The 24,494-nt window shown below is 56.3% G+C and overlaps 3 protein-coding genes across 4 annotated transcripts; 1 reads left to right on the forward strand and 2 right to left on the reverse strand.

The window, feature by feature from the left end:
* Positions 1-1,792: 1,792 nt before the first annotated feature.
* Positions 1,793-8,422, reverse strand: MRPL20 (mitochondrial ribosomal protein L20). The gene is made up of 4 exons (XM_079109634.1): positions 7,834-8,422; positions 7,649-7,759; positions 3,175-3,252; positions 1,793-2,170 (listed from the first exon to the last, which is right to left on the reverse strand). The coding sequence occupies exons 1-4, from the start codon at positions 7,918-7,920 to the stop codon at positions 1,997-1,999; spliced, it is 450 nt and encodes a 149-aa protein (XP_078965760.1). The 5' UTR covers positions 7,921-8,422; the 3' UTR covers positions 1,793-1,996.
* Positions 8,423-10,275: 1,853 nt separating this feature from the next.
* Positions 10,276-14,862, reverse strand: ANKRD65 (ankyrin repeat domain 65). Of its 2 annotated transcripts, XM_079141738.1 has the most exons (5): positions 14,398-14,862; positions 14,040-14,254; positions 13,406-13,940; positions 12,748-12,879; positions 10,276-12,489 (listed from the first exon to the last, which is right to left on the reverse strand). In XM_079141738.1, the coding sequence occupies exons 1-5, from the start codon at positions 14,449-14,451 to the stop codon at positions 12,433-12,435; spliced, it is 993 nt and encodes a 330-aa protein (XP_078997864.1). In that variant the 5' UTR covers positions 14,452-14,862; the 3' UTR covers positions 10,276-12,432. The 2 variants fall into 2 exon arrangements, with proteins under 2 accessions (XP_078997864.1, XP_078997863.1); XM_079141737.1 differs by having other exon boundaries at positions 10,276-12,879; positions 14,398-14,846.
* Positions 14,863-16,701: 1,839 nt separating this feature from the next.
* On the forward strand, positions 16,702-19,941 carry TMEM278 (transmembrane protein 278). The gene is made up of 2 exons (XM_079141745.1): positions 16,702-18,688; positions 19,521-19,941. Exons 1-2 carry the CDS (start codon positions 18,413-18,415, stop codon positions 19,749-19,751), a joined length of 507 nt encoding a protein of 168 aa, XP_078997871.1. The 5' UTR covers positions 16,702-18,412; the 3' UTR covers positions 19,752-19,941.
* The last annotated feature ends 4,553 nt before the right edge of the window (positions 19,942-24,494 follow it).

The raw sequence follows: 24,494 nt of genomic DNA on the forward strand, positions 1-24,494 counted from the left end.
CAACTGAGACCCAATTTCTCTTCTGCTCTGGGTCAGCTTTGGGCAACATGCTTGCAATCCACCCACGCACTCTACCCCTAAAGCCCGCAGCACCAGAGTGTGTCTGTCCTCTATTGTCTACCGTTGCACACAGTCCAGGCAAGGCAAAGAGCAGACCTTGATCTTCCTTGGTCCTGCTTGGGCTGCTTGCCTACCCTCTGAACCATGACTCCAGCCAGTCAGATCAGGCCCTAATGCAAGGGACAGGGCCGCGGCACCCAAACTTGCACCAGCATGAAAGGAAACCCAAGCTGGAGCAGGGCCACGGTGGTCTGCCACATTCCCATCTTCCTTTACTGGAGTGAAGGGCATAAAGTCAGCTCAGCCACAGTATCAGTCCTTTGTGCCACCACACCCCGTTGCCTATTCAGTACTTGTATACTCACGAATGACACGCATTCAGCACTTGTGCACATGACCAGGTGCCACACTTATGTCTCAGGAAAGACAGAAACTGGCCCTTGGCTTCCAAATACTTAAGGTAGTGTCCATCCTTAAGCTGGGGACAAAGCCCAGGAGAAAGGGCTTCATGGGGGTTCAGGCTGTAATGTGAGCCATATATGTTAGCCCTCAGTGAGGATGGACAAAAGTGGACAGATCAGAGATATCTAGGAGGTAGATGGTCAGGGCTTGACTGGCTCCATATGGGGATGGGGTATAAGGAAGAACATGGAATGACTTCCAGGCAACTGGGTGATATGAGATGAAGAATGGTGTCACTAAAGGGCAATGAGGCTGTACTTAGAGGGAAAGAAAGGAGTGCTTTGGAGCAGGGATATCCCTCCAAGGTCAGCAGTACAAGTGGACCTGAGCCACAGGTGTACACTACCCAAATAAATGTGAGTTCCCAGCAAGCAGCCAGTGATTGGTAAGGGGATTCAAGGGCTTTCCTGGTGCAGAAGGGAAGGGAAGAGAGACAGGGGTGAAACTGTTGGGGTCATGGTGTCTGTTGGAATTGTGGTTCCAGGGAACAGCTTTGGTGAAAGCTCTTGAGTTATGGTGGGAAGTAAGCAGTAGTGAGACCAGAATGGAGACAGAGGAGGGCAGACTAGAGCTAGAGAGAATGTGTGCAGATGAGTTGCTCAAAATGGAGATGACAAAGGCTCTGGGTAGAACCAGGTTCCTGACAAAGGGTTGGGCCTGGCCCTAATCAGCTTAGATACACAGCCCTCACAACAGGGAGGAGTGCACAGATTTCTATGGTGTGGAGCTGGCAATGCTGCTATGATGTGACTCCTGCTAGTGAGTTTGTCAGAAACAAATACCTGTATTTATGGGAGCAGTGTGTGTGCTGTTAAAAGCCCTAACAAGACCATAAGAGTCTGGAAGCATCCCCTTTGAGCCAAGAGTGCTACCTGCTTGCTATATGGATGTCACCCCTGCCCAATCACTACTGGGCTCGGGGAGCATGGAAGGAGACGGTAGCAGGAACAGGCTGGTGTTTGGAATGGCTGAAGAGCTGAGCCATAGGGTCCCTCCTATACCTAAGTTAGAAACCAGTGGAGACTGAGGTCAACCCTGGGCAGATTAGTAGGGACTGGGGAAACTTGGGATAGATCAGGGTACTGTGGAGTCAAAGTTCAGAGACCTGACACAGATCCCCAATTTGCAGAAGGAAGCAGCAAAGTCAGTGGGACTCCTGCTCAGGCTCCTTTCCCACTGCTCCACGTGGTCACTGATGACATGCACACAGGCACCTCAGAGACAGGACACAACCTCAAGGTGTTTGCTAGTTACAAGAAAACACAACAAATCAAAGACTGCAAAAGCTTTATGCCCATGATCTGCATAAGACATTTCTGTGACTGTGTCCCACCCAGAGAAGGCAGGGCCTGTTACTGAAATGGCAATAAACAGAATGACAAATCAAACCCAGACTTCACTCAGTTATCACATAGCTCCTATCGTAGCTACAATCACCAAGGGAAAGTCTTGTCCAAATCCGATGCTGCTGCTCTCAGTGGTGGTGCACCACTCTGGAAAATATGCCCTCAGGTTCCTTCCCATCCCCCAAGGCAGCAGCAAATCCTTCCTGTCGCCTCCTTTGAGCCAAAGCAGCCAAAGATTTGAAAGTCTTCGGTTCATAGATGGCCAGGTCTGCAAGGACTTTCCTGTTAAGCTCCACCTGGCACTGGGAAGAGAAAGAAAAGAAGCCTGTGGTCAGCATCACCGTTTCAGTGGCTTACAGGAACATCCCAGTTGAATCAGGCTGGAAAGTTGGCAGTTCAGAGGCCTATGGTCTGACCCACCCTCCTCCTGTCAGCACTCCTGAGTTTTCTACTTTTCCTGGCCCCAGGGCACAGTCTGCCTGGTGTAAGGCCTGTAAACAGTGGGCAGGGAAGCAGAAGTCTGTCTGCACAGCACAGAAAGGTGCTACAGAATAAATGTGATCAAGGGCAGGGAGGGCTCCAGTACCAGCCCAAGGAACCAAGAATCATGTTTAGAATCAGTAGTCATCACTTGAACAACTAGGACTCCTGGCCAGGGTCACCCATAAGTCAACTCAGCTGGGGTACAGCTCTGTGGCACAGCACCCATGTTCAAGTCCCTGGGTTTGATTCTCAGTACCACAAGAATTTAAAAAAAGGACTGGAGATGATCTCAGAAAGATGACAGAAACCACCAGTGAGCCCAAGAAGCAGAATAAAGGAGACAGCCAGCAGGTGCAGTGGCCATTCCTGTAATCTAAGCTACTCCAGAGGCTTGAGACAGAGGGATGACAAATTCCAGCCAGCCTCAGCAACTTAGTGAGACCCTATCTCAAAAAAGAAACACACACACACACACACACATACACCTGGAAATGTAGCTCAGTGGTAAAGTACCCTGGATTCAATTCTGAGTACCAAAAAAATAAAATGAAAAAAATAGAAGAATGAGTTTTCTACTTTTCCTTAATGAGGAAACACTAGGGCTCACATTTCAGTACCACATGTCCTGTTTCCAACATGGTCTGCTACCAGCTGGGCAAGGGAGAAGCAACTGTGATAAGTCCCTGCCAGAGCTCCACCTTAAGAACAGAAAGCAGTGTGAAGGCACAGGGCTGTGCTGTGGAGATCACTGCCAGGCTGGCTCAAGTCTGAAGGGTGATTCCTGTAGATGCTCAGCCCCTTAGCAGGGCTCTCTCAACTGTACCTTAATTAAGTTGACAATTAATGCTGGGTACTTCAGACCGTGTTCCTGGGAGGCAGCTGTAATTCGATTAATCCAGAGCTGGAATAAGAAAACATTGAGAGGCTTAACATCAACTTCTGAATGTTTCATCCATTTTCACTTCTAGTGAAGGCTCCACTGAACTAAAACATACTTCTAAAAGTCAACTGAGGGCTGGGGTTGTGGCTCAGGGGTAGAGTATTGCCTAGCATGAGTGAAGCACTGGGTTTGATCCTCAGTACCGTGTATAAATAAATGAATAAAATAAAGGTCTATCAACATCTAAAAATATATTTTAAAAAAAGTCAACAGAAGAGTGCATTTTTCTCCAGCAAACAGGTTTGTAGCACAAATAACAGCAAAGGCTGATTTGCTTCACGCATATAAGTTCGATTCTAAATGAAAAGCAGGGAAGTCATGTGTGTGAGACTTCTGTATGCACCAAGAATACAAGGATGAACAATTCTGCAGCAGTGTAGCTGAATTCCTACAGCCAGTGAGATGAATGCCTGCAAAGGCAGGTGTTAAACTCAAGACGCTCCGGGGAGGTGAGCAGAGTGAACAGTCTGAGAGTCCAGAGAGAACCTGGATGGCGAGGAGCAGTGGGGTCTGTGCCAGGCCAAGGAGTGAGCAGGGGAGACCCTGAGAGATGAGCCACACTGACACCTGGCCAGGACCGAGCGTGAAGGACAGTTTCTGGTAACTGGGGTGTGCCTCTGTTCTGACCCCTCAACAAGGTGGTGTGTGGAGGGCTGTCTCTCCTTCAAGCCAGTCTTTACTCAACTGTCTTAAAGCAGTCTGCTAGCTCAGCAGCTCTCAAGTTTGGACCTACGTAGGCTCCCTAGAGATTTAAAGCAAACCACTGGAGCTGGATGTGCTGGCTCACACCTGAAAGCCCAATAACTCAGAAGGTGAAGCAAGAAGATCACAGCCTTGGCAATTTAGCGAGAGCCCCCCCCACCCACCAAAAAAAGACTGGGGATATAGCTCAGTACCTCTAGGTTCAGTAAAAGTACCAAAACCAAAACACTAGAGTGCTAAGCCCACCTTCCAGAGTCTGTGATTCAGCAGGTCTGGGGCAGAACTTGAGGATGTGCACTCCTAACAAGTCTCCAGGTGACACACTAGCTATCCAGGGTCCTCTCTTCAGGACCCTGGCTGTGAAGACCTCTGCCCTCCTCTGGGGCAGCCAGGGGTCCTACCCTTTCCTGTGTACTACACTGCCTGTGTACTCACAGCACTTCATATGCACCCTGGGCCTGACTGGAGTCCCAGGAGCCTGAGGCCCAGAATCTCCTCCCCACAAAGGCACAGTACTAAACGTAAGCAGGGAGTTTATGGTGCTGGGACCACAGTCTATGGCCAATGTCTTTTTTCTTTCAGCAGATACTTTTAGAGGGTCACTGACCTAGCTGGGGGTTACACAGCTCTCAACAAAACAGAAGACCCTCTTCAAAGCTTCTCAGGGTGAGTGGAGCCCAGCAAGAGGCAGCAAAGCAGAACACAAGCAGGTGGGATGCAGAGTCCCCCAGGGTGGAGATGGGAGTAGGGGTGATGTGCGGTGGGGGGAGGAGGAGGAGCAGGAGGGGGACACTGAGCAGGAGGAGGACACTGAGCAGGAGGAGGACACTGAGCAGGAGGGGGACACTGAGCAGGAGGAGGGGGACACTGAGCAGGAGGGGGACACTGAGCAGGAGGGGGACACTGAGCAGGAGGGGGACACTGAGCAGGAGGGGGACACTGAGCAGGAGGAGGACACTGAGCAGGAGGGGGTCACTGAGAAGGAGGGGGTCACTGAGCAGGAGGGGGACACTGAGCAGGAGGGGGACACTGAGCAGGAGGGGGACACTGAGCAGGAGGGGGACACTGAGCAGGAGGGGGACACTGAGCAGGAGGAGGACACTGAGCAGGAGGGGGTCACTGAGAAGGAGGGGGACACTGAGCAGGAGGGGGTCACTGAGAAGGAGGGGGACACTGAGCAGGAGGGGGACACTGAGCAGGAGGGGGACGCTGAGCAGGAGGGGGACACTGAGCAGGAGGAGGACACTGAGCAGGAGGGGGTCACTGAGAAGGAGGGGGTCACTGAGCAGGAGGGGGGACACTGAGCAGGAGGGGGACACTGAGCAGGAGGAGGACACTGAGCAGAGGAGGAGGAGGACACTGAGCAGGAGGGGGACACTGAGCAGAGGAGGAGGAGGACACTGAGCAGGAGGGGGACACTGAGCAGGAGGGGGTCACTAGGCAGGAGGGGGACACTGAGCAGAGGAGGAGGAGGACACTGAGCAGGAGGGGGTCACTGAGCAGGAGGGGGTCACTAGGCAGGAGGGGGACACTGAGCAGAGGAGGAGGAGGACACTGAGCAGAGGAGGAGGACACTGAGCAGGAGGGGGACACTGAGCAGGAGGGGGACACTGTGTAGGAGGGGGACACTGAGCAGGAGAAGGACACTGAGCAGGAGTGGGTCACTGAGCAGGAGGAGGACACTGAGCAGGAGGAGGACACTGAGCAGGAGGGGGACACTGAGCAGGAGGGGGACACTGTGTAGGAGGGGGACACTGAGCAGGAGGACACTGAGCAGGAGTGGGTCACTGAGCAGGAGGAGGACACTGAGCAGGAGGGGGACACTGAGCAGGAGGGGGTCACTAGGCAGGAGGGGGACACTGAGCAGAGCAGGAGGAGGACACTGAGCAGGAGGGGGACACTGAGCAGGAGGGGGACACTGTGTAGGAGGGGGACACTGAGCAGGAGAAGGACACTGAGCAGGAGTGGGTCACTGAGCAGGAGGAGGACACTGAGCAGGAGGAGGACACTGAGCAGGAGGGGGACACTAGGCAGGAGAAGGACACTGAGCAGGAGTGGGTCACTGAGCAGGAGGAGGACACTGAGCAGGAGGAGGACACTGAGCAGGAGGGGGACACTGAGCAGGAGGGGGACACTGAGCAGAGCAGGAGGAGGACACTGAGCAGGAGAAGGACACTGAGCAGGAGGAGGACACTGAGCAGGAGGAGGACACTGAGCAGGAGTGGGTCACTGAGCAGGAGGAGGACACTGAGCAGGAGGAGGACACTGAGCAGGAGGGGGACACTGAGCAGAGCAGGAGGAGGACACTGAGCAGGAGAAGGACACTGAGCAGGAGGAGGACACTGAGCAGGAGGAGGACACTGAGCAGGAGTGGGTCACTGAGCAGGAGGAGGACACTGAGCAGGAGGAGGACACTGAGCAGGAGGGGGACACTGAGCAGGAGGGGGTCACTAGGCAGGAGGGGGACACTGAGCAGGAGGGGGACACTGAGCAGGAGGGGGACACTGAGCAGAGCAGGAGGAGGACACTGAGCAGGAGAAGGACACTGAGCAGGAGGAGGACACTGAGCAGGAGGAGGACACTGAGCAGGAGTGGGTCACTGAGCAGGAGGAGGACACTGAGCAGGAGGAGGACACTGAGCAGGAGGGGGACACTGAGCAGGAGGGGGTCACTAGGCAGGAGGGGGACACTGAGCAGGAGGGGGACACTGAGCAGGAGGGGGACACTGAGCAGAGGAGGAGGAGGACACTGAGCAGGAGGGGGACACTGAGCAGGAGGGGGACACTGAGCAGGAGGGGGACACTGAGCAGAGGAGGAGGAGGACACTGAGCAGGAGGAGGACACTGAGCAGAAGGAGGACACTGAGCAGGAGGGGGTCACTAGGCAGGAGGGGGACACTGAGCAGGAGGAGGACACTAAGCAGGAGAAGGAGGACACTGAGCTGGAGTGGGTCACTGAGCAGGAGGAGGACACTGAGCAGAGGAGGAGGACACTGAGCAGGAGGAGGACACTGAGCAGGAGGGGGACACTGAGCAGGAGGGGGACACTAAGCAGGAGAAGGAGGACACTGAGCTGGAGGAGGAGGACACTGAGCAGGAGGGGGACACTGAGCAGGAGGAGGACACTGAGCAGGAGGGGGACACTGAGCAGGAGAAGGAGGACACTGAGCAGAGGAGGACACTGAGCAGAGGAGGAGGAGGACACTGAGCAGGAGGAGGACACTGAGCAGGAGGGGGTCACTAGGCAGGAGGGGGACACTGAGCAGGAGGAGGACACTAAGCAGGAGAAGGAGGACACTGAGCTGGAGTGGGTCACTGAGCAGGAGGAGGACACTGAGCAGAGGAGGAGGAGGACACTGAGCAGGAGGAGGACACTGAGCAGGAGGGGGTCACTGAGCAGGAGGGGGTCACTGAGCAGGAGGGGGACACTGAGCAGGAGGAGGACACTAAGCAGGAGAAAGAGGACACTAAGCAAGAGGAGGAGGAGGAGGACACTGAGCTGGAGTGGGTCACTGAGCAGGAGGAGGACACTGAGCAGGAGGGGGTCACTGAGCAGGAGGGGGTCACTGAGCAGGAGGGGGACACTGAGCAGGAGAAGGAGGACACTGAGCTGCAGGAGGAGGACACTGAGCAGGAGGAGGGCGGCGCGCGCTCACCATCCGCAGAGTCCGCTTCTTCAGCCTGCGGGCTCGCGTGCATTTCACGAAGGCTCTGGTCACCGCGCGGACGGCCAACCGGTAGCAGCGGTTCTTCCTGCCGCGGAAGTGCTGGGGCGAGGACGGGAAACGCGGTGAGGGCGGCGGCGGGCCCCGCGGCCCACCGCAGCCCGGGGCGCACTTACCCGCGCGTGCTTCAGCACCTCCTGGACCCGAAAGTAGCGGTCGGTGACGCGGTTCCGCAGCCAGAGCCGCGTGGTGAGGAAGACCATGGCGTGCCGCCGCCGCGGGGCTGCCGCCGCCACTTCCGGAAAGGCGGCGCCGAGGACTTCCGGTGCGCCCCGCGCCTTCCGGGGCGCCTCCGGGCTCGCTCTCTGGGTTCCGCGGGGCGCGGCAGTCCCCCAGCCACCGGGGAGCAGCGAGCCAGGGCCTGGCGACGGCCGCCGCGGCCCGCCAGCGGACGCTGCGACCGAAGGGGCGGCCCGCGCCGGCGTGCCACCCGGGCCTTCCGGGTGTGATATTTCGCTCAACAGGAGGCCTCAGGTTCCGTTCGTTTTCCTGCAAACCACGTTTTTTATCGTGGCGAAATCCAGGCTGCGTAAGCCGGGCGCGGTGGGCGTGGGCCGGGGACCACCCGACGGGCGTGGCGACCGGCCGCGGCAGGAGGGGCGCCAGCTCCGGCCGGCCTGGGCAGCTTGGCAAGACGCTGCCTCAAAATGTGAAATCGGAAAGGCCGGGGGTGCATTTGGGTGGCAAAGCGCCCTGGGTCCAGTCCCCAGTGGAAAAATCAAGAGCGAAGTGGGAGTGTGTGACTTCTTTGTCACCTTTTCACATGGACGAGGTTGTAAGATACGGAAAATCACAGGACTTTGCAGGAAACTCACCCTGTGCACCAGCTGTTTACACTTCGCTCCATTTGTCATCCCCGCCGATATATTTAACCCAAAGGGTCATTTACGTTTTGCTTCGTCTTTTAATTATTCTTTTTATAAATATTTACATACTTTGGGGCTTCCCCGCCCCAATCATCTGATAGGAAATTGGAGATATCTAAATACTATGTATTTCCTAAGAAGAAGGACATTCTTTTACTAACCACAGTACAATGATCAAAATCAGAAAATACAACAGTAGTACAGGGCTGTTACCAATGGTCCACAGTTCACGTTGATCAAATATCCTTTGTCCCTTTTCTCCCTGTTTGGGGAGCCAGTCCAGGGTCATGTGTGGCATTTGCTTGTCATGTCTAATTTTTAGTATTGATCTGGAATATTTCTTCAACCTATCTCTTCTTTTCTGATCCTGGGATTCCTGAAGCGAACAGGCTGTTCTGCAGCATTTCTTTTGACCTGAGTCTGCTTCCTGGTGATCTGAAGCAGTCTATATTTTTTGGCAGAACACCATGAAGTCAGTGCATCCTGATTGCTGCCTGGTGTTGGGAGGCTGAGACCCTCTCTGTCCCACTTGGCAATATCTGCTTTGATACTGGCTAATGTTTGGGAGCCTTCTCCACTGTGTCCTCTTTTGTAATTGGAAAGTGCCTTGGGAGGAAATACTTGTCCCAGGCCTTCTGGTAAGCAGATGTGGAGGCAAGTGAGGAATTAGAGGTGTGCTGCCTGATGCCTGTTGAAGGAGTCAAGACTGGGCAGGCTCTGTTGCAGCATCTCGCTGACCCAGTGGTGCTAAAGCAAAGAGCCTGATAGAGAAATCCTGTGTCAGGTGAAAACAGACAGTTCCTGGTACCCATCTGTGCTCGGGGCCTTGCTGAGAAAAGTGTGCCCTCAGCTGAAATGCTCCTGTGGGCTTGCAGCACAGTGGCAGGCACAGTCCTGAGATCTGAGCAGCAGCCCTCCATGGCTGTGCCACTCTGAGATGAGGTAAACTTCCCATCCCTCATCGATCTCGCACCCACTAATCTGAGTATCCACTGGTGATTTTCTAATCCATCATCCATTCCATATTTACTTGGCCTTCTATATCCTTTTGGGGATGTAGTTTTAAGAAGAGTTAAAGGAATCTGCACAAGGGGGTGTGTTTGAGTGAAGAAGGAAGAGACTGAAGACACTGAGCTAGCCTCTGGGAGAAGAGACCCAGTGAGCACAAAGGACCAGAGGCAGGGGTCTGCCTGAGTGGCTGAGGAGGAGAAAAATGCAGTGGCTGGAGCAGTGCACGTGTCCCCAGGGCAGCGCCTGTATGGGGGAGCAAGTAGCAGGCTGGCAGCAAGGCGATGGTCAAAGAGGGCCTGGGAAGTCCTTGAAGCAGCTTTCCCATTCCCCACTCTGCACTGCACACTAAGTTACCTTGGAACTTAGTGGCCCAGATAGTTGTGAATGTCCACCCAGTATCAAAGGGGGAGATACAGATGTTACCCCCAGATGGGAACCACTCAGGAATGCAGTGCAACCAGGCATGGTGGTGCATACGTGCAATCCCAGTGGCTCAGGAGGCTGAGGCAGGTGGATCACACATTCAAAGTCAGCCTTAGCATCTCAGTAACTCAGTGAGACGCTGTCTCTAAACAAAATATTTTTAAAGGGGGGGATTTTTAAAAGGCCCTTGAGTTCCAGAACCAAATCCCCCAAACCAAAAAAAAAAAAAAAAAAAAAAAAAAAAGAGAGAGAAGAGAGAAGAACAAAAAAAGAAAAGATTGCGTTACAAAAAAGGCATGTGAGATATACAAGGTCTTGGGGCCACCTGTGAGGAGTGTGAGGGGTCACCACTGGGTAAACTCCAGGCAAAAGGGGGTCACTGGAGGGTTCTTGAGCAGGGGAATGCTGTCGCCCAATTTGTCAGGTAAGACTGTTGTTGTGAGAGTGGATTGCTTGGAGCCCAGCTGACGCAGGAAGACCAGCTGGACAGGGACTGGCCATCACAACTTCCAGCAAGGGTGGTGGTCTTGGGCCAGAGACACAGGGAGCAGGTAGAGAGCATCCAGGCTCCGGTTGTGCTCCTGGGGCAGAGCAGTGCACGCAGCCCGTGCTGTGGCCTTAGAGCCATCCTGCTCCAGGGGCCCCCAAGTTGACACTCAGCCCCTTCCCACTACTCTGGCCCCTTGGAGATGAAAGTTCTCTCATCCCTCCCACTGCCTCTGCCTGGGCATAACCTGCGGTTACTGCCATTTCTCTTTCCCTCTCACCTGGTATCCAGCTCATTGGTGAGTCCAGTGCACAGATCTTCCCCACCTGCTGGTTCTCTGCCCCCTGTCATCTCTTCTTTCTTTCTCTTTGGGAGGTGGGGTACTGGCGTTCTCTACCACTGAGCCCCATCCCCATCCCTTTTTATTTTTTTATTTTTAAAAATGCCTATTTTATTTATTTATCTATGGTGCTGAGGATTGAACCCAGTGCTTCATGCATGGTAGGCAAGTGCTCCACCACTAAGACACGACCCCAGCCGCCCTTTCTATTTTTTGAGACAGGTCTACATTGTCCAGACTGGCCTCAAACTTGTGATCCTCCTACCTCAGCCTCCCAGTCACTGGGAGTGCAATGTGTGCCACTGTGCCCAGCTATGGTTCCTGCCATCTCTTGCTGCCTCCCTTTTCCTTCCCCGGGTAGAGCCATTCTGCATGGGGCACACACTCCTAATCATCTCCCTAAGGGCTTCCCATCACCCTGGGAGTAAAAATCAACACCTGTACAGTGGCTCAGGAGGCTGAGGGAGGAGGATTTCAAGTCCAAAGCCAGCTTCAACAACATAACGAGGCACTAAGCAAGTCAGCAAGACCCTGTCTCTAAGTAAAATAAAAAAAAAAAAAAAAAAAAAAAAACCAGGTTGGGGATGTGGCTCAGTGGTTGAGTGCCCCTGAGTTCCATCCCCAGTACCAATATAAATACATAACAACTACTTTTTTTTGTTATTTTGAGACAGAGACTCACTGTGTTGCCCTGGCTGGCCTGAAACACCTGAACTCAAGAAATCCACCTGCCTCAGCCTCCCAAGCGCTAGGACTACAGGCTGTTGTACCATGTCCAGCAATACTTAACAACTGTCCCTGTCTGTGTTTTACCCATGGGGGCTCAAGTTTACAGAAATGACTGGGTGAGGACATGGAGAAGCAAGTGCCATTGAAAGAAGATTCTGTCGTTAGTCAGGTTTCCCAGAGGTGGAGGCATACCATGCCCTGCGATGGCATGCAGGGCCACACATGGAAGCACCAGGTTGTGGTCAGGAGATAGGGCAAGCAAGGAAAGGCCAGGACCCTCTCTGGTTTTCCACTGGAGAGGCAGAGCATGATCAACAGCTTAGAACTGGCTAGTCTGGATAACTCCAGTGGACCCTGGTACAGAAGAGCTGACCCTGGGCAATGAGCAGGGACCCAGGCCTGGCTTGTGGGAGGTACCGAGGAGGGGGTCCACAGCAGAGGTGGAGAGGTGGAAGGGAGATGGGAACAGCCGTGCCGTTAGTTTGGTTCTGTGATTAATGGAAGCCAAACAGGAAAATACAAAATCTAAGGAAATGGAACACTCTCATGTACAGGAACAGGTGAGGGGTGCCCTGGTGGACAGACAAAGGGAGACCATCGGTTTGAGTCAGATCTGCTGCTGTGACGCAGTCTTTACCCAAGAGTGTGGAGAAGGCTGGAGCTGAGGGGAAGGGGCATCGAGGTCTGGCCACAGGCCAGGGACCTGCTCTTAGGTGTCTCTCTCCCCTCATCCCCAGGAACCTCTCACCTGAACTTCTCCACCTTGGCAGGTGATCTCAGTCCAGAAGAGAGGAGCTGGGCCCCTCTGGGCTGAGGAGCTTTCTGTGCTGCTGTGTGAGTTACAGAGAGTTGCTTGGGACTACAGGGCTGTGAGCCCTGAGTGCATCTGCTGTTCTCCTTGAAAGGCAGACAGCACCTGGGGAAGGCCCCCATTGGACATCTGAGCCACTTCACCCCACTGTGTCCTCAGAGCAGGACTCGCCCCTCGGCTCAGCAAGAGTTCCATGGTAGGACTGTGGCCATATTCTGCAGCAAAGTGCAGGGGGGTCTTGTGGAGCCAGCCAGCAGTATTGACCTGTGCCCCCCTGTCCAGGAGGTGACCAGCAACCTCCACATGGCCTCCCAGTGCCGCATAGTGCAGGGGTGTGAGACCCAGTGAGTCCTGAGCGTCTACCTCAGTTCCCCAGGCTACCAGGAGCTGGACAGCAGGAAGATGTCCACCAGTGGCAGCCCTGTGGAGTGCAGTTCGGCCGTGCTTGTCCCTGATGCTTGGGTCTGCCCCATAGCCCAGCAGCACTTCAATGTCCTAGAAAGAGGAGGAGAGGGGAGGACATGAGCAGGCCTCGACCCAGGTGGGTGAGGGGCTGGGGCCAGGAGACATTTGCCTGATCCCAGTCTGTTCTGACCTCTTTCCTTTAGTAAATGTGTCAGAACCTCAGACAGCCTGCAGCCCCTTTCCCCGCAAGGCTGAAATCAGATTCCAGAATCTGCAGTGCCTCCTGTCCTCCTCTGGTGCCTGAGAGCTGGCTGGTCTCAAGTGAAGACCAGGTGGTGGATAAATGTTGCTGCCGGCCACCAGAATGAAGTAGCAATGCAAGCCACTGTCCCTGGGTCACCAGGAGATGGCAAGATGATAAAGAGGAGAGGTACAGCCAAGTCCAAGCTCAGCTGATCGCAACCGCTAGGTGCCTCTGTCCTGCTCTCCGCCTCCTCCACCTGTCTGGCCTCTGCGTCCGCCTGGCCCCATGGGCGGTGAAGTGAGTGCGGCCCTGGAGCTTCTTGCCTTGCGCCCCCTCCAGGCATCAGGCCACTGCCGGGGAGGCAGGACTTACCTGTTGGCGGCCCAGGCCCGCCGCCAAGCCGAGCGCCGTGGCCCCGGAACCGTCCGGGGCATCCACCCGCGCCCCGCGGGCCAAGAGGAGGCGCAGCGCCGCCGCGCGCCCGGCCGCAGCTGCCACCCGCAGGGCACCATCCAAGTCCGCGCCCCCGTCCGCCACCAGCAGCTCGAGTACCGGCAGCCGCCCACCAGCGGCCGCCCAGTGCGCTGCGGTCCAGCCAAATGCATCGGTCGCCTCGGGGCCCAGGCCCGGAGCGGCCAGCAGGCGCGCGGTCAGCAACGTGTGGCCCAACGCCGCGGCCCAGTGCAGCGCTGTGAGACCCTTCACCGAGCGTGCAGCCGCCGGGGCCCCTCGTCTCAGCAGCAGCTCGGCCACCCGCGAGTGCCCCTGCCAGGCGGCCTCGTGCAGCGGCGTGTGCCCTGCGCAGTCAGCTGCGTCCACCGCGGCCCCGCGCTGCAGCAAGAGGCGCACCAGGGGCACGTGGCCACGCAGCACGGCCAGGTGGAGAGGGGTCCTTCGGGAGCGGTCCCTGTAGTGAAGTAAGGGTGTCAGGGGCGCTGGCAGTCTGCTGGCCAGATCCTCTCCTGCCCCTCCCCAAGAAGGAACCCTGGACAGGCCCCGGGCTTACCTCTCTTCCACGCTGGCCCCTTGCCTCAGCAACTGAACCACCAAGCCGGCAGGACCGTGCCACACGGCCTGGAGCAGGCGCCCCTGGCTCTGGGGGGCGCCAGGCCCCTCTGTGCTGCCTTCTGGGGCCTCGGAGCTGAGTTCTATCCACCGCAATTCCTGCTCTGCTGCGTCTGCCCAGTCTTGCTTGGTAAGCTCATGCCTGTTGGAGTTCACCTGGGAAGAGCAGACCTGCATTCACCTTGGCGGCTTCTGAATTATGGGCACAGGTGTCCTAGGCCAACATGGAAGCACCCCCCCACCCACACACACCTCCATCATGGACACCCTGCCTTCCTAGGATCTTGACTTCCAGTTACCCCAGAGAGAATTGGTCCAGGGGCTCTGTCCTCTGGCTGGGGGGTCCTCTCCATGCTGATTCTGGCCCAGTCTCAGCCTGGTGACTGTCCTCATAAGATTCCTTCTGCAGGCTGAATTGTGGGGTGTTTCACCTGAGAGGCTGGAGCTGCAGGACAGCAGGAGGCAGGAGGAAGTCCTGCTTCTTCCTGGGCCAGGCTGGTGCCACTGGCACTGTTCACCCAGCAATCTAAGGGGAAACTCTGCCTGCCTGGCTGCAGCCCCTGCCGGGCACCCTTACCCCCTGGTGACTGCCTGGCCTCCCTCAGACCTTCTGCCAGGAACCAATGCCAGGGCAGTTTGGGAAGGGCAAACAGGAACATGCTCCTGGGCGACAGCTCCTCCCCCCACAGCCCCCACAGGAACATAGTCGCTGATGTGCCTGGACTTGCCCCCAGTCACCCTTGGCCCTGCCCCCTGTTCCTATTGGCTTAAAGGACCTGAGGCTGGAACCACCTCTCCTGAGCTGGATCAGGGCTGAGGAAAAGAGGACAGGTGAGGCCCACCACTGACACCTGGACAGAGTGGCATGGGGTAGTAGGGATGTGTCCTCTCCATGCTGATTCTGGCCCAGTCTCAGCCTGCTGACCCTCATAAGACTCCTTCTGCAGGAAGGAGTCAATCCCTGGAGAGCAGATTGAGTTGGGTCAGTGGAAGTCATGGAAGGATGGACACCTGGGCAGAGAGGGTGAAAGCGAGCGGGGGCATTTCTGCCAGAGGGGCTGCTAAGTACCTTGTTTTGGGTGGAAAGTGGTCTTGCCAGAGGTCTTCAGGTGGGCATCTTGACTCTGGGTGTTGGGGCAGGAAGGGTAGGCTGGCCATGTGCCCAGAGCTGGGCAGGGGAGGCTGGGCCTGTGGCCAGGAAGACTGACTCCAGTGGCAGTTACGGAGTGCACGAGAATTGCAAACCACCACGCATACTGAGAAAACTTGAAAGAGAAAAATGGTCCTTTAACGCACAGGCCAGGCAAGCAGTGGCTGGGAGCAGACTAACACCTCAAAGAATTCCAGTACCTGAACTTCGGAACTACAGAGTTTATAAAGGCAAAAACCACAAGAGCAACGGAAGCACACGTAGGTCAGAAAGACCCTTTGAGACGATGTTTTGGTCACGTGAGAGAATTGTTTTGATGACACATTTCAGAGTCATTTGGTTAGACACCAGGGCCACAGTCAGGCACACGGGAAGGTCCTGCTGTAGGGTCAACACAGACACAGCTTCAGGAGGCTGAAAACAGTATAAGCAAGAACTCAGTGGAGTCACATCAGAGCAAAATGGCTTGACTTTGATCCTTTTTCATTTCAGCAGTTTCTGCATCTCTCCCCCGCAGAGATCTGTGCTGGCCAACATGAAGCAGCCCAGCACTAGGGCTGCCCGTTCCCCACCACTGCCCCCAGTGCCCCCAGTCTCCCGAGGATGAGGTGTATGAAGGGTTGCACCCTGGCTCCTCATTACCCCCCTAGTGGGCAGCCCTTCCAGGTGCCCAAGGGAGGGTCTCCAAGCAGAGTGAAGGGCCCCTTCCCACCCCCAGCCCACCTGGATCTTCCCCCATGGACCTCATAAGTCCACTCAGTGGTCACCCCCACACCCTCCCACAAGAGCCCTGGAGCCTGACCATGAAGCTGAAGCAACCTCTGTCTCCAACCCTGTCCTATTTTCTTCTTGCCACTTACCACAACACAAAGGTCTGCTTGTTTAATTTTATTTTGTGGTACCGGGGGATTGAACCCAGGGACGCTTAACCACGGAGCCACATCCACAGCCCTTTTTATTTTTTATTTCAAGTTAGGGTCTCACTAAGTTGCTGAGGCTGGGTTTGAACTTGTGATCCTAGGCAGCTGGGATTACAGGCGCGTGCAGCCATACCCGATGTTTATTTCATTCAGTGGCGGTCTTCCTCTCCTAGAACAGGACAGTCCATGAGGGCACACTCAACAGGCTGGCCAGCAAAGCAGCAGCGAGCTCTGGACTGATGTAAACACCCAAAGCAAGATGAGCTCTGGTCTCAGTCCCCGCATCCCCATGACCCTTTTCTCACAGGAGGATCCTAAGTTGAGGGGACAGCCACACTTGTTGCTGAGGAGCCATCTGCATGCTGCAGCTGTACCTGAGGGATCAGTGGACAGACCCACATCTCATGGTAGCCGGGGAGGTTGTGCCACCCTCCCAGAATGGGCAGGTGGGCCTCATGTGGCTCCCTGGACTGCCTGCCTTCCCAGGCTCTGCCTTGGCCCTGCTGGGCTGGGCTTCCCTCTTTGAAGTCCAGAGCCAAGAGCAGTTCCTGGCACCATGCTGTGGTTTGAATATGTCCTTCGAAAGTGCACGTATTGGAAATTTAGTTCCCAAAGTTGTATGGTGATGGCATTTGCAGCTGGGGTCTTTGCGAGCTAATTAGGGTTAGTTGAGGTCATGAGGGAGGGGCCTCCCTGATAGCATTAGTGGCTTTGTAAGCATAGGAAGAGAGTGGGCTGGGGAAGTGGCTCAGTGGTAAAACATTTTCCTGGCATGTGTGAGGCCCTGGACTCGTATTCTCAGCACTGTGAATAAAAGAGAGAGAGAGGTCTGTGTGTGGGAGACCTGATCTAGCAGGCTTGCTCTGTCATTGCCATGTTATGAAGCAGTATAGGCTCTGGATAGATGCCAGCACCATGCTCCTGGACTTCCCAGCCTCTAGATCTGAGTTAAATAAATACCTTTTCTTTACAAATTACCCGGTCTGTGGTGCTTTGTTATAGCAACGGAAAAATGTCCTTCAACACGCAGCAGTAATTCAACGTTGGTTGAAGGAAGGATGGCCTTGAGGAGAGGGTGAGCTTAGTAGAGAGATGCTCTGCCAGCTGCAGATGTACTCCTCACTGGCAGAGTGTTTGCCCAGCAAGGGTGGTTTTGCAACATTTTCACCCCAAATTCACTACTGGAATATACAAACAGCCACTATCACATCTTGGTGTGTGTGGTGTGCCAGTGGAAACAATTGAGTTCCCTGTGTGTTGGGGCAGGGGAGGCTCAGCTGTTCTGCTGGGGGCATGTCACATGCTATCCGTTGTTGATGTCATGCCCCAACTCTTTCCATGGGTTTGAACGAAGCTGGCTAGCTGGAGAGAGCTGAAAAGTGTCAGAAGAAAAGTTAGAAGTGAAAAGCTGCCTGTGGGAGAATACGTCAGCTAGGTCAGTGTGTGGTCAGTTAAATGCTGTAAAATGCGTAAGACTGTTGACTGTTAGGGTATTTTAGTAATATTGGAGGCAGTCGGTGGGGCTTTCAGCTCGGCTAGAGACACCCTTCTCCGCCTTACAGTAAGAGAACATGTATTCCCATCATCTGAAAATCTGTTATACCCAATTTCAGGATGAACTGGACTCACGCACAAAGGATGCTTGTCATCTTAGCTGGTGTTTATTGAGTATCTACTGTGTGCCAGGTCCCACAATGAGCACTTCCCATGACCTGCCCTACTAAGTAGTTACAGGGGTCTTCTACATCACTGAGGCTGAGGGCCTGGGTTTTGAGATGAGGGACCAGCAGGGAGCCAGGGCCGGGAAGTGGGGTGGGTGTCTGGCCTCTAGGTGGCAGCTGTGACAGGGCAGTTGTTAGAGTCAAGATCTATGAAATGAAGTCATTGTGTAGGGGAGCTGGAAGTGGGGGGTGGGAAGGGCGGGACAGAAGGGAGGAGGGCCCCGGTGCCGGGCTGAGTTGCAGGAACAGCTGGGCAAGGCCTAACCAGAGCACACAGGAGTTGGCTGCAGTCACCTGGCAGAGAGAGGTTCAGCCTGGCAGTGGGGGAAAGAGACAGGGGTGTGGCTCCGGAGACTGGTTATCAGGGCTGGACCTACCTGGGCCAGGGTCCACCATCTGGTTGGTGAAATCTGGATGGGGGTGGAACCTGGGAAGGGTTAAAGGGTCTCTAGTCTGATCCTGGGGAGCTTGGTGTTGCAACCTGACCACAACTCTGAGATCCCAGGTCCACTGCCAGGAGAGCATGAGTGATCAGGAGAGGGAGACAGAAGAGGATGAGGGAGGGGGTACGTCAGACACAGCACCCATGCTGCCCCAAAGGCCTCCTGACTGCCAGGCCTCAACTCTGAGAAACCCAGGGTGGTCTGGTCTGGCCACCCGGGGCCTCAGGACCCTGCTGCTGCCTGTGAGGACCCTGGCTGTGGTCCTGCTCCACCTGCTGCTTCCTGGGACAGTCTTCCTGCTGGTACTACTGCCTGCAGCTGGTATTGTCTACCTGGGATTCCTGTGCCACTCCAGGGTGAGCCTGGGCCCTTTGTGGGAGGGGTCCTTAGGAAGTGGGGTCCTGCAGAGGTTCAGGGACACTGCAACTGATGGCCCTTTCCAGCATCACTCCCTTGCACCCAGAGACACCTGTGCTCCTCCTCCCTGGGAGCCCCACTTCTGACAAGTCTCCCCACTGGCTACAGTCAGAGAGAGCTTCTGTTTGTTCCAGGGGACAGTTCTCTTCCCTCTCCGAGGCTTCCCAGCCTGTCCCGGGAAACATCAGAGCCTGAATAGCAGGATAGTGGTGGGGAGGGGTGTCGGGTTCCAGGAAGAGAAGATGAAATCACTGTCAAATTTCACGAGCCCTTAGTCCCTTCTCACCCTCTCTCGTCCCTTCCCCAGCCCTTCCCAGACCCCTCTGGCCCTGCGCTGGGCTTCACCTACGAAGTGGGCTAGTGGTCCGCATGGGGGGGTGTACGCAGATGGACCCTGTTGTCCCCTTTCTGTAGCATATGATGGGGGAGGGAGAAGTGGTGCTGGTTGGTGACAGCCCGGCAGGGGCTCAGGGTCAGCTGCCAACACAGGGAAGGGCAGATGGGGACAGAAAAACGAAAGTGGGACTGCAGGGGGCGATTCTCTTTCAAGGGTCCACCTGGGTCCCGGATTTCCCATTCAAACCCTCGCACTACCTGGCCCACAGCAGCTCAGTCCTCCACTCCGCCCCGCGGGTCCCGCGGACGCGCGGGGCCCCATCACCGGGTCCTGCCGGGCCCCGCCCCCGCAGGCCCCGCCCCCGCAGGCCCCGCCCACGTCCGCCGGGCCCACGTCCCAGGCCCCGCCCCTCCTGACCCTCCTGCGGTCCGCAGGTCCGCCCCGCGCCCGGCCCCGGCTGCCGAACGCTGCTCTCGGACCGCGGCTCCGCGGCGCTCATCGTGCTGGGCTTCCTCGCGCTGCCGCCGCTGCTCGTGCTCGCCTCGGCCGCCCGCGCCCGCCTGATCCGGCGCCTCCGCCCGCTGCTGCCGCCCCCGGCGGGAGCCCCGGCGTCCGACGAGGAGCGGGGCGTGACGCCGGCGCCCGGGCTCCCGGAGGCCCCCTAAGGCGGCCCCGGGCGGACGAGCGGCGGGCGGGGCCAGGTCCGCCTCGCGGCTCCGTGCTCAGCGCTCGGAGCGGCCGCGGGAGGGACCGGGCTCGGCCGCCCCGCGGCGGCCCCGCCCCACCTCTGCAGCGCCCGCCCCGCTGCGGACGGAGGCACGGAGGAGGAGGCTCGGAGGAGGCTGCCCGGAGGCGGCTCCGACTCGGCTGGCGCTCGGGGCCCGCGCCGCGGCCTGCTCGCCCACTTCCACGTCCGCGGAGGCCCGGGGGTGGCCGGCCGGCTCCGCGCTGTGCAGGCGCGGCCGCCGCGGGAGCCCTGGCCGAAGCACGCGGCGAAGTGAGGAAGAAGGAAGCCGGAGCGCCCCGGGCCGTGGAGACCGCCCTGCGGCTCTCCCAGCGCCTTCCGGGCGGCGTCTCCTGCGGGCCCGGCCCGGCCCCGGCGCTCCACCGCCGCGCTGCTTCCAGCCCGCTTATTTTGAGACTGCCTCGTTAAATTGCTGAGGCCGCTCTCACGCTTGAGATCCTGTCTGCGGATCCATATCTTGTGTCAGTTCTGGAATATTCTTTGCATATTCCATCTGCATGTGTCCCGTCTGCAGTCTGAGCAGTTTCTTCATATCCCTCTTCTAGTTCATTGAGATTCATCATTTCTTTTTTAAAATATTTTTTAGATGTTGCTAGACCTTTATTAATTTATTTGCATGTGGCGCTGAGACTCTAACCCAGTGCCTCACACGTGCTAGGCAAGCGCTCTACCATTAAACCACAACCCCAGTTCTGAAAGTCATCTTTTCTAATCGGCTGATCAACTCATCTATTTATTTTTAACTCACTATCAGATTTAAAAGTTACATTTGGTTGTTTTTAAATTTTTTCTTTTTTTATTTGTCGTTATAGTTTTTATTCCTAGGAATTGAACCCAGGGGCACTTAACCACTGAGCCACATCCCCAGCTCTTTTTAAAATTTTTAAATTCTGAGACAGGGTCTCACTAAGTTGCTTAAGGTCTTGCTAAACTGCGGAGACTGGCTTTGAACTGGGGATCCTCCTGTCTCATCTTTCTGAGTTGCTGGGATTATAGGTGTGTACCACCACCTCCTCTGAAAATCGCTTTTTGTTTTGTTTTTGGTGGTGATGGGGATCCAACTCAGGGCACTCTGCCTGCTAGGCAAGCACTCTACCACTGAGCTACACTCCCAGCCCCTGGTAATTTATAACGTCAGCCCATACCTGTGATGATCTGAGGCCCTAACTTAGGGACACCCTAGTCCCTGCTGAGGGTCCTGGTTTAGCGATCCCCTGTGCATAGCACCCACGCTTTTCCCTGACCAGTATGGCTCTCTGTCTCTGTGTCCAAGGAATTGTTTGCTTTCCCATTAGTTTCCCTTCATCATGGCTTCTGTTCACTATTCTAGTTGTTTTTGTTGGTTTATTTAGTTTTTGTGGTACTGGGGATTGAATCCAGGGGTGATCTACCACTGAACTGCATCCCCAGCCTTTCCTTTCTTTCTTTCTTTCTTTTTTTTTTTTTTTTTTTTTTTTGAGACAGAGTCGTGCTGTGTTGCTCAGACTGGCCTTGAACTTGTGAGCCTCCCAACTGGGCCTCCCAAGCAGCTGGGATACGGGTGCATGCCACTGCATCTGTCTGCTTATTTATGATGTCTAAGTCCAACAGTGTATTAAAAATGTGCGTTTAGCCGGACACGGTGGTGCATGCCTTTAATCCCACCTGTAATCCCAGTGGGTTGGGAGACTGAGACAGGAGGATCCAAAGTTCAAAGCCAGCCTCAGCAATGGCAAAGCACTAAGCAACTTAGTGAGACCCTGTCTCTAAATAAAATACAAAATATGACTGGGGATGTGGCTCAGTGGTTGAGTGCCCCTGAGTTCAATTCCTGGTACCAAAAAAAAAAAGAAGTCTGTTTACTGTCATTCACCCAGAGTCTTGTGGTAGCTGAAAAGCTTTTAAAGGATCCAACACACCATACTGCTGGCAGGGCTCAGCCTGTGACCCAAGTCGGACCCATAGTGGCCTTGAGCAGAGACCAGTGTATGGCTGGACTGGGTCCAGTGGTGTCTTGGGGTTTTCCAACCTTCATCTGTGTCCGGCTTTGATGCCTTTCCTGAGCAGACAGCTGGCTAGTTGCCAGACTGCCTAAAAGAGCTTCCCCTGGGCTGAGGCCGCCTTCCTTCCCCTCCTGCCCAAGCTGGGCAGGCTCTGGCTGCCGCCACCAGGGGCTGAGAATAAGGACTCTCTTGGGATGCCCTTGGCTGAGGATCTGCCTGGCCATACAGTCATCAAAACAACAGCTGGCCTGATGGGGGTGGGGAGGTGAGTGGCAAGTTCAGTCCCCCACACCAGCTGGCTGCTAGCCACTGACCACTGACCTGGCAGGGAGTTCTCCAAAAGGTGTTTCCCAACTTCCCAGGCTCACCCGGAAACCCATGACAGCCTCCAGTTAGCCCTGGGATGTCCAAGGGAGGCCAGCAACTTGCTTTCAAAGGCAACTGGGGGGCTGGGATATAGCCCCCCATCAGTGGTAGGATGCTTGCTGGACACTTGAGAGGTGGAGGCCCAGGGTTCCACTGTGGGGGTCTTAGCCCTGGAGAGCACCGTTGAGCCAGCTGCCAGGCAAGCAAACCTGGGGTGGCCACAGCTGCCTGCCCTGGAGCTGAATGTAGGCCTGAGCTCTTCCTGGCTCTGCCCTCTCTGGGTCCTGTTTTGGAGCCTTAGAGGTCTTCCTGATTCACTACCATCTAAGCAGGTCCTGAGAGGGCATGGGATGAGGGGAAGGGATCTGACCCCCAGCCACAAGGCTTCCCTCTCAGGCCTGAGGGGGACACTGACCTCTTCCTAGCTCTAGTCCGTGAGTCCCATGAATCTCTGTCCCCCAACCTCTGCCCAGCTTGACAACCCCCCTCCTTTGGGGTTGTGGGTGCCCGGCCAGCCCTGCCCCCACCTCCTCTGCTTGCTGCCCAGGATTCCTTTCCCACCTGAGAATCTAGAGCATCCTCACTTCCGGTGTCTCAGCTTCACCCCTCACTGGCTCCAGTCCCTCTGGGCTGGAGAGCCAAGCCACGATGGGCCAGATGAAACCTGTTTGGGAGGACACAGGCTCTTTCCCCCTTGACTGAAGGCCCTGGCTCCAAGAGGGACTTGGGGTGCGCACGTGTGGCTCTGTCCTGTCCTTTGATGAGGGGTGTTGCCCCGCCCCATAGGTGAGGGAAGGGCTCTGCAAGGTCCCCACCTGGTCTGTGGTTGTATATTTCATTCACAAAATGTTTTCAGGCATACCATGCTTGAGGGGCAAGGAGGGTCCATGCTTACCCCACTCCATTCCTCAGCCTCAGCGCTGAGCTCAGTGAGGACCAGGCCCCACCTGGGCATGTGGGCTGAGCACCATGCTGGCAGTACCTGAGCCAGGGTGGGGGCGCCAGGAAGGAGCAGGCAGAGCTGAGGCCCTGCCACGGGGGAGGCTGCCCTCATGGTGTTGACTCTGGCCAGCCTGCCCTCCCTGCTGCCTCCTCCACCTGAGCTCAGGGGTGCTACCTGAGCCTGCCTGACCCTCCCTGGGGATGGAGCAGGGCATGGTGATCGCCTAGAGAAGAGCCTATCAGCCAAGAGGACCAAAGCTGGGGTGGCCCACCTCAGGAAGGGGCATTACTATTTAGCTGGTGGCAAGTTCTGGACACAGGTCTCTCGATCCCACTCCCAGTCCTCCCCTGCTTATGACGGCTCCCTTGGAGCCTGGTGCCAGCTCTCTGCCCTGCCTTGGCACTGCCTTGACACACTCAGAATCCCATCACCTCCCTGCAGCCCTGCCCTTTCTGTCCCCCAGCCCAGGTCCCCTGGCTGGCAGGCATGCCTCCCCAATCCCGGGCCTCCCCAATCCACTGTTCCTCTGCCTGTGCCGCTCTTCCTTAGTGCGGCTCCTGCCTTGGGTCCCCACTGGCCCTCTGCTCTCCCACAGCCCCACCCTCCCCAGGGAGAACACCCTGCATCTCTGCTCCACAGCGCTGCCTGTCCCCTCCTAGTCTGGTGGTGCTGGGCGGGTGGGCCCTGCTTGGTGCAGAGCTGGAGTGCTGAGCACTGTCTGGCTCTCCCCCTCCATGCCTCTTCCCTGCTGCCTTCACTGCAAGGGACCTGAGAGGTGTCAGCTCTGGGCTTGGGGTGAGGCAGGCCCCCCAGCTCCCAGGACTGGTCTGATCTGACCCAGGTGGGCAGGTCAAGTCTAGAGGAAGGTGGGGGACCAGTGGGAAGGAGCTGCGGGGCCCTGCTGCTCTTGGCTGCCCCTTCCCCAGCCCCCTGCTTGCCTTCATGAGGCAGGGTCACAGGACCCAGCATCACCCCACTTCTCTGGCCAGGGCCTGCGGCAGCTGCTCCTGCCACTTCCTGTTTCTGTGTCTCCCGTGGGTGTGTGCGTGGGTTTGTATGTAGATACAAACAACTGACAAACAGCGGCTCAGAGCAATGGGGTGGGGGCCCTGGCCACTCTGCCCTCAGCTGGGGTCAGGGGTGGGGTCAGAGGCACCAGGAGATGCCCTTTTCTCTGGGGTTGAACATGACCACAGTGAGCTGGGGACAAAAGGCCCTTCTTCTCTGCAGAAGCCTAGATTGTGTGGAGGAGGGAGCTTTCTCTAGGACCTCAGTGGGGGCAGGGGCGAGACCCTGCTGAGAGCAGTGTCCCTGGGTTCAGGGAAACTCCTCCACCTGCTTGCAGACAAGTAGCTGGGCCACCGCCTGGAAG

Source organism: Sciurus vulgaris (genome assembly GCF_902686455.1).
Source record: "Sciurus vulgaris genome assembly, chromosome: 1".
Taxonomy (NCBI): Eukaryota; Metazoa; Chordata; class Mammalia; order Rodentia; family Sciuridae; genus Sciurus; species Sciurus vulgaris.

Excerpts from the sequence above, each read along its gene's own strand:
- MRPL20 (XM_079109634.1), bottom strand. The coding sequence starts at position 7,920 with ATGGTCTTCCTCACCACGCGGCTCTGGCTGCGGAACCGCGTCACCGAC. Across the intron at positions 3,253-7,648 it reads AGAAGCGGACTCTGCGGATG|CTCTGGATTAATCGAATTAC; the intron begins GTGAGCGCGCGC and ends TTCTTATTCCAG. Across the intron at positions 2,171-3,174 it reads TAATTGTCAACTTAATTAAG|TGCCAGGTGGAGCTTAACAG; the intron begins GTACAGTTGAGA and ends TTCTCTTCCCAG.
- ANKRD65 (XM_079141737.1), bottom strand. The coding sequence starts at position 14,451 with ATGGAGAGGACCCCCCAGCCAGAGGACAGAGCCCCTGGACCAATTCTC. Across the intron at positions 13,941-14,039 it reads GGGGCCAGCGTGGAAGAGAG|GGACCGCTCCCGAAGGACCC; the intron begins GTAAGCCCGGGG and ends ACTTCACTACAG. Across the intron at positions 12,880-13,405 it reads CGGGCCTGGGCCGCCAACAG|GACATTGAAGTGCTGCTGGG; the intron begins GTAAGTCCTGCC and ends TCCTCTTTCTAG.
- TMEM278 (XM_079141745.1), top strand. The coding sequence starts at position 18,413 with ATGAGTGATCAGGAGAGGGAGACAGAAGAGGATGAGGGAGGGGGTACG. Across the intron at positions 18,689-19,520 it reads GATTCCTGTGCCACTCCAGG|GTCCGCCCCGCGCCCGGCCC; the intron begins GTGAGCCTGGGC and ends TGCGGTCCGCAG.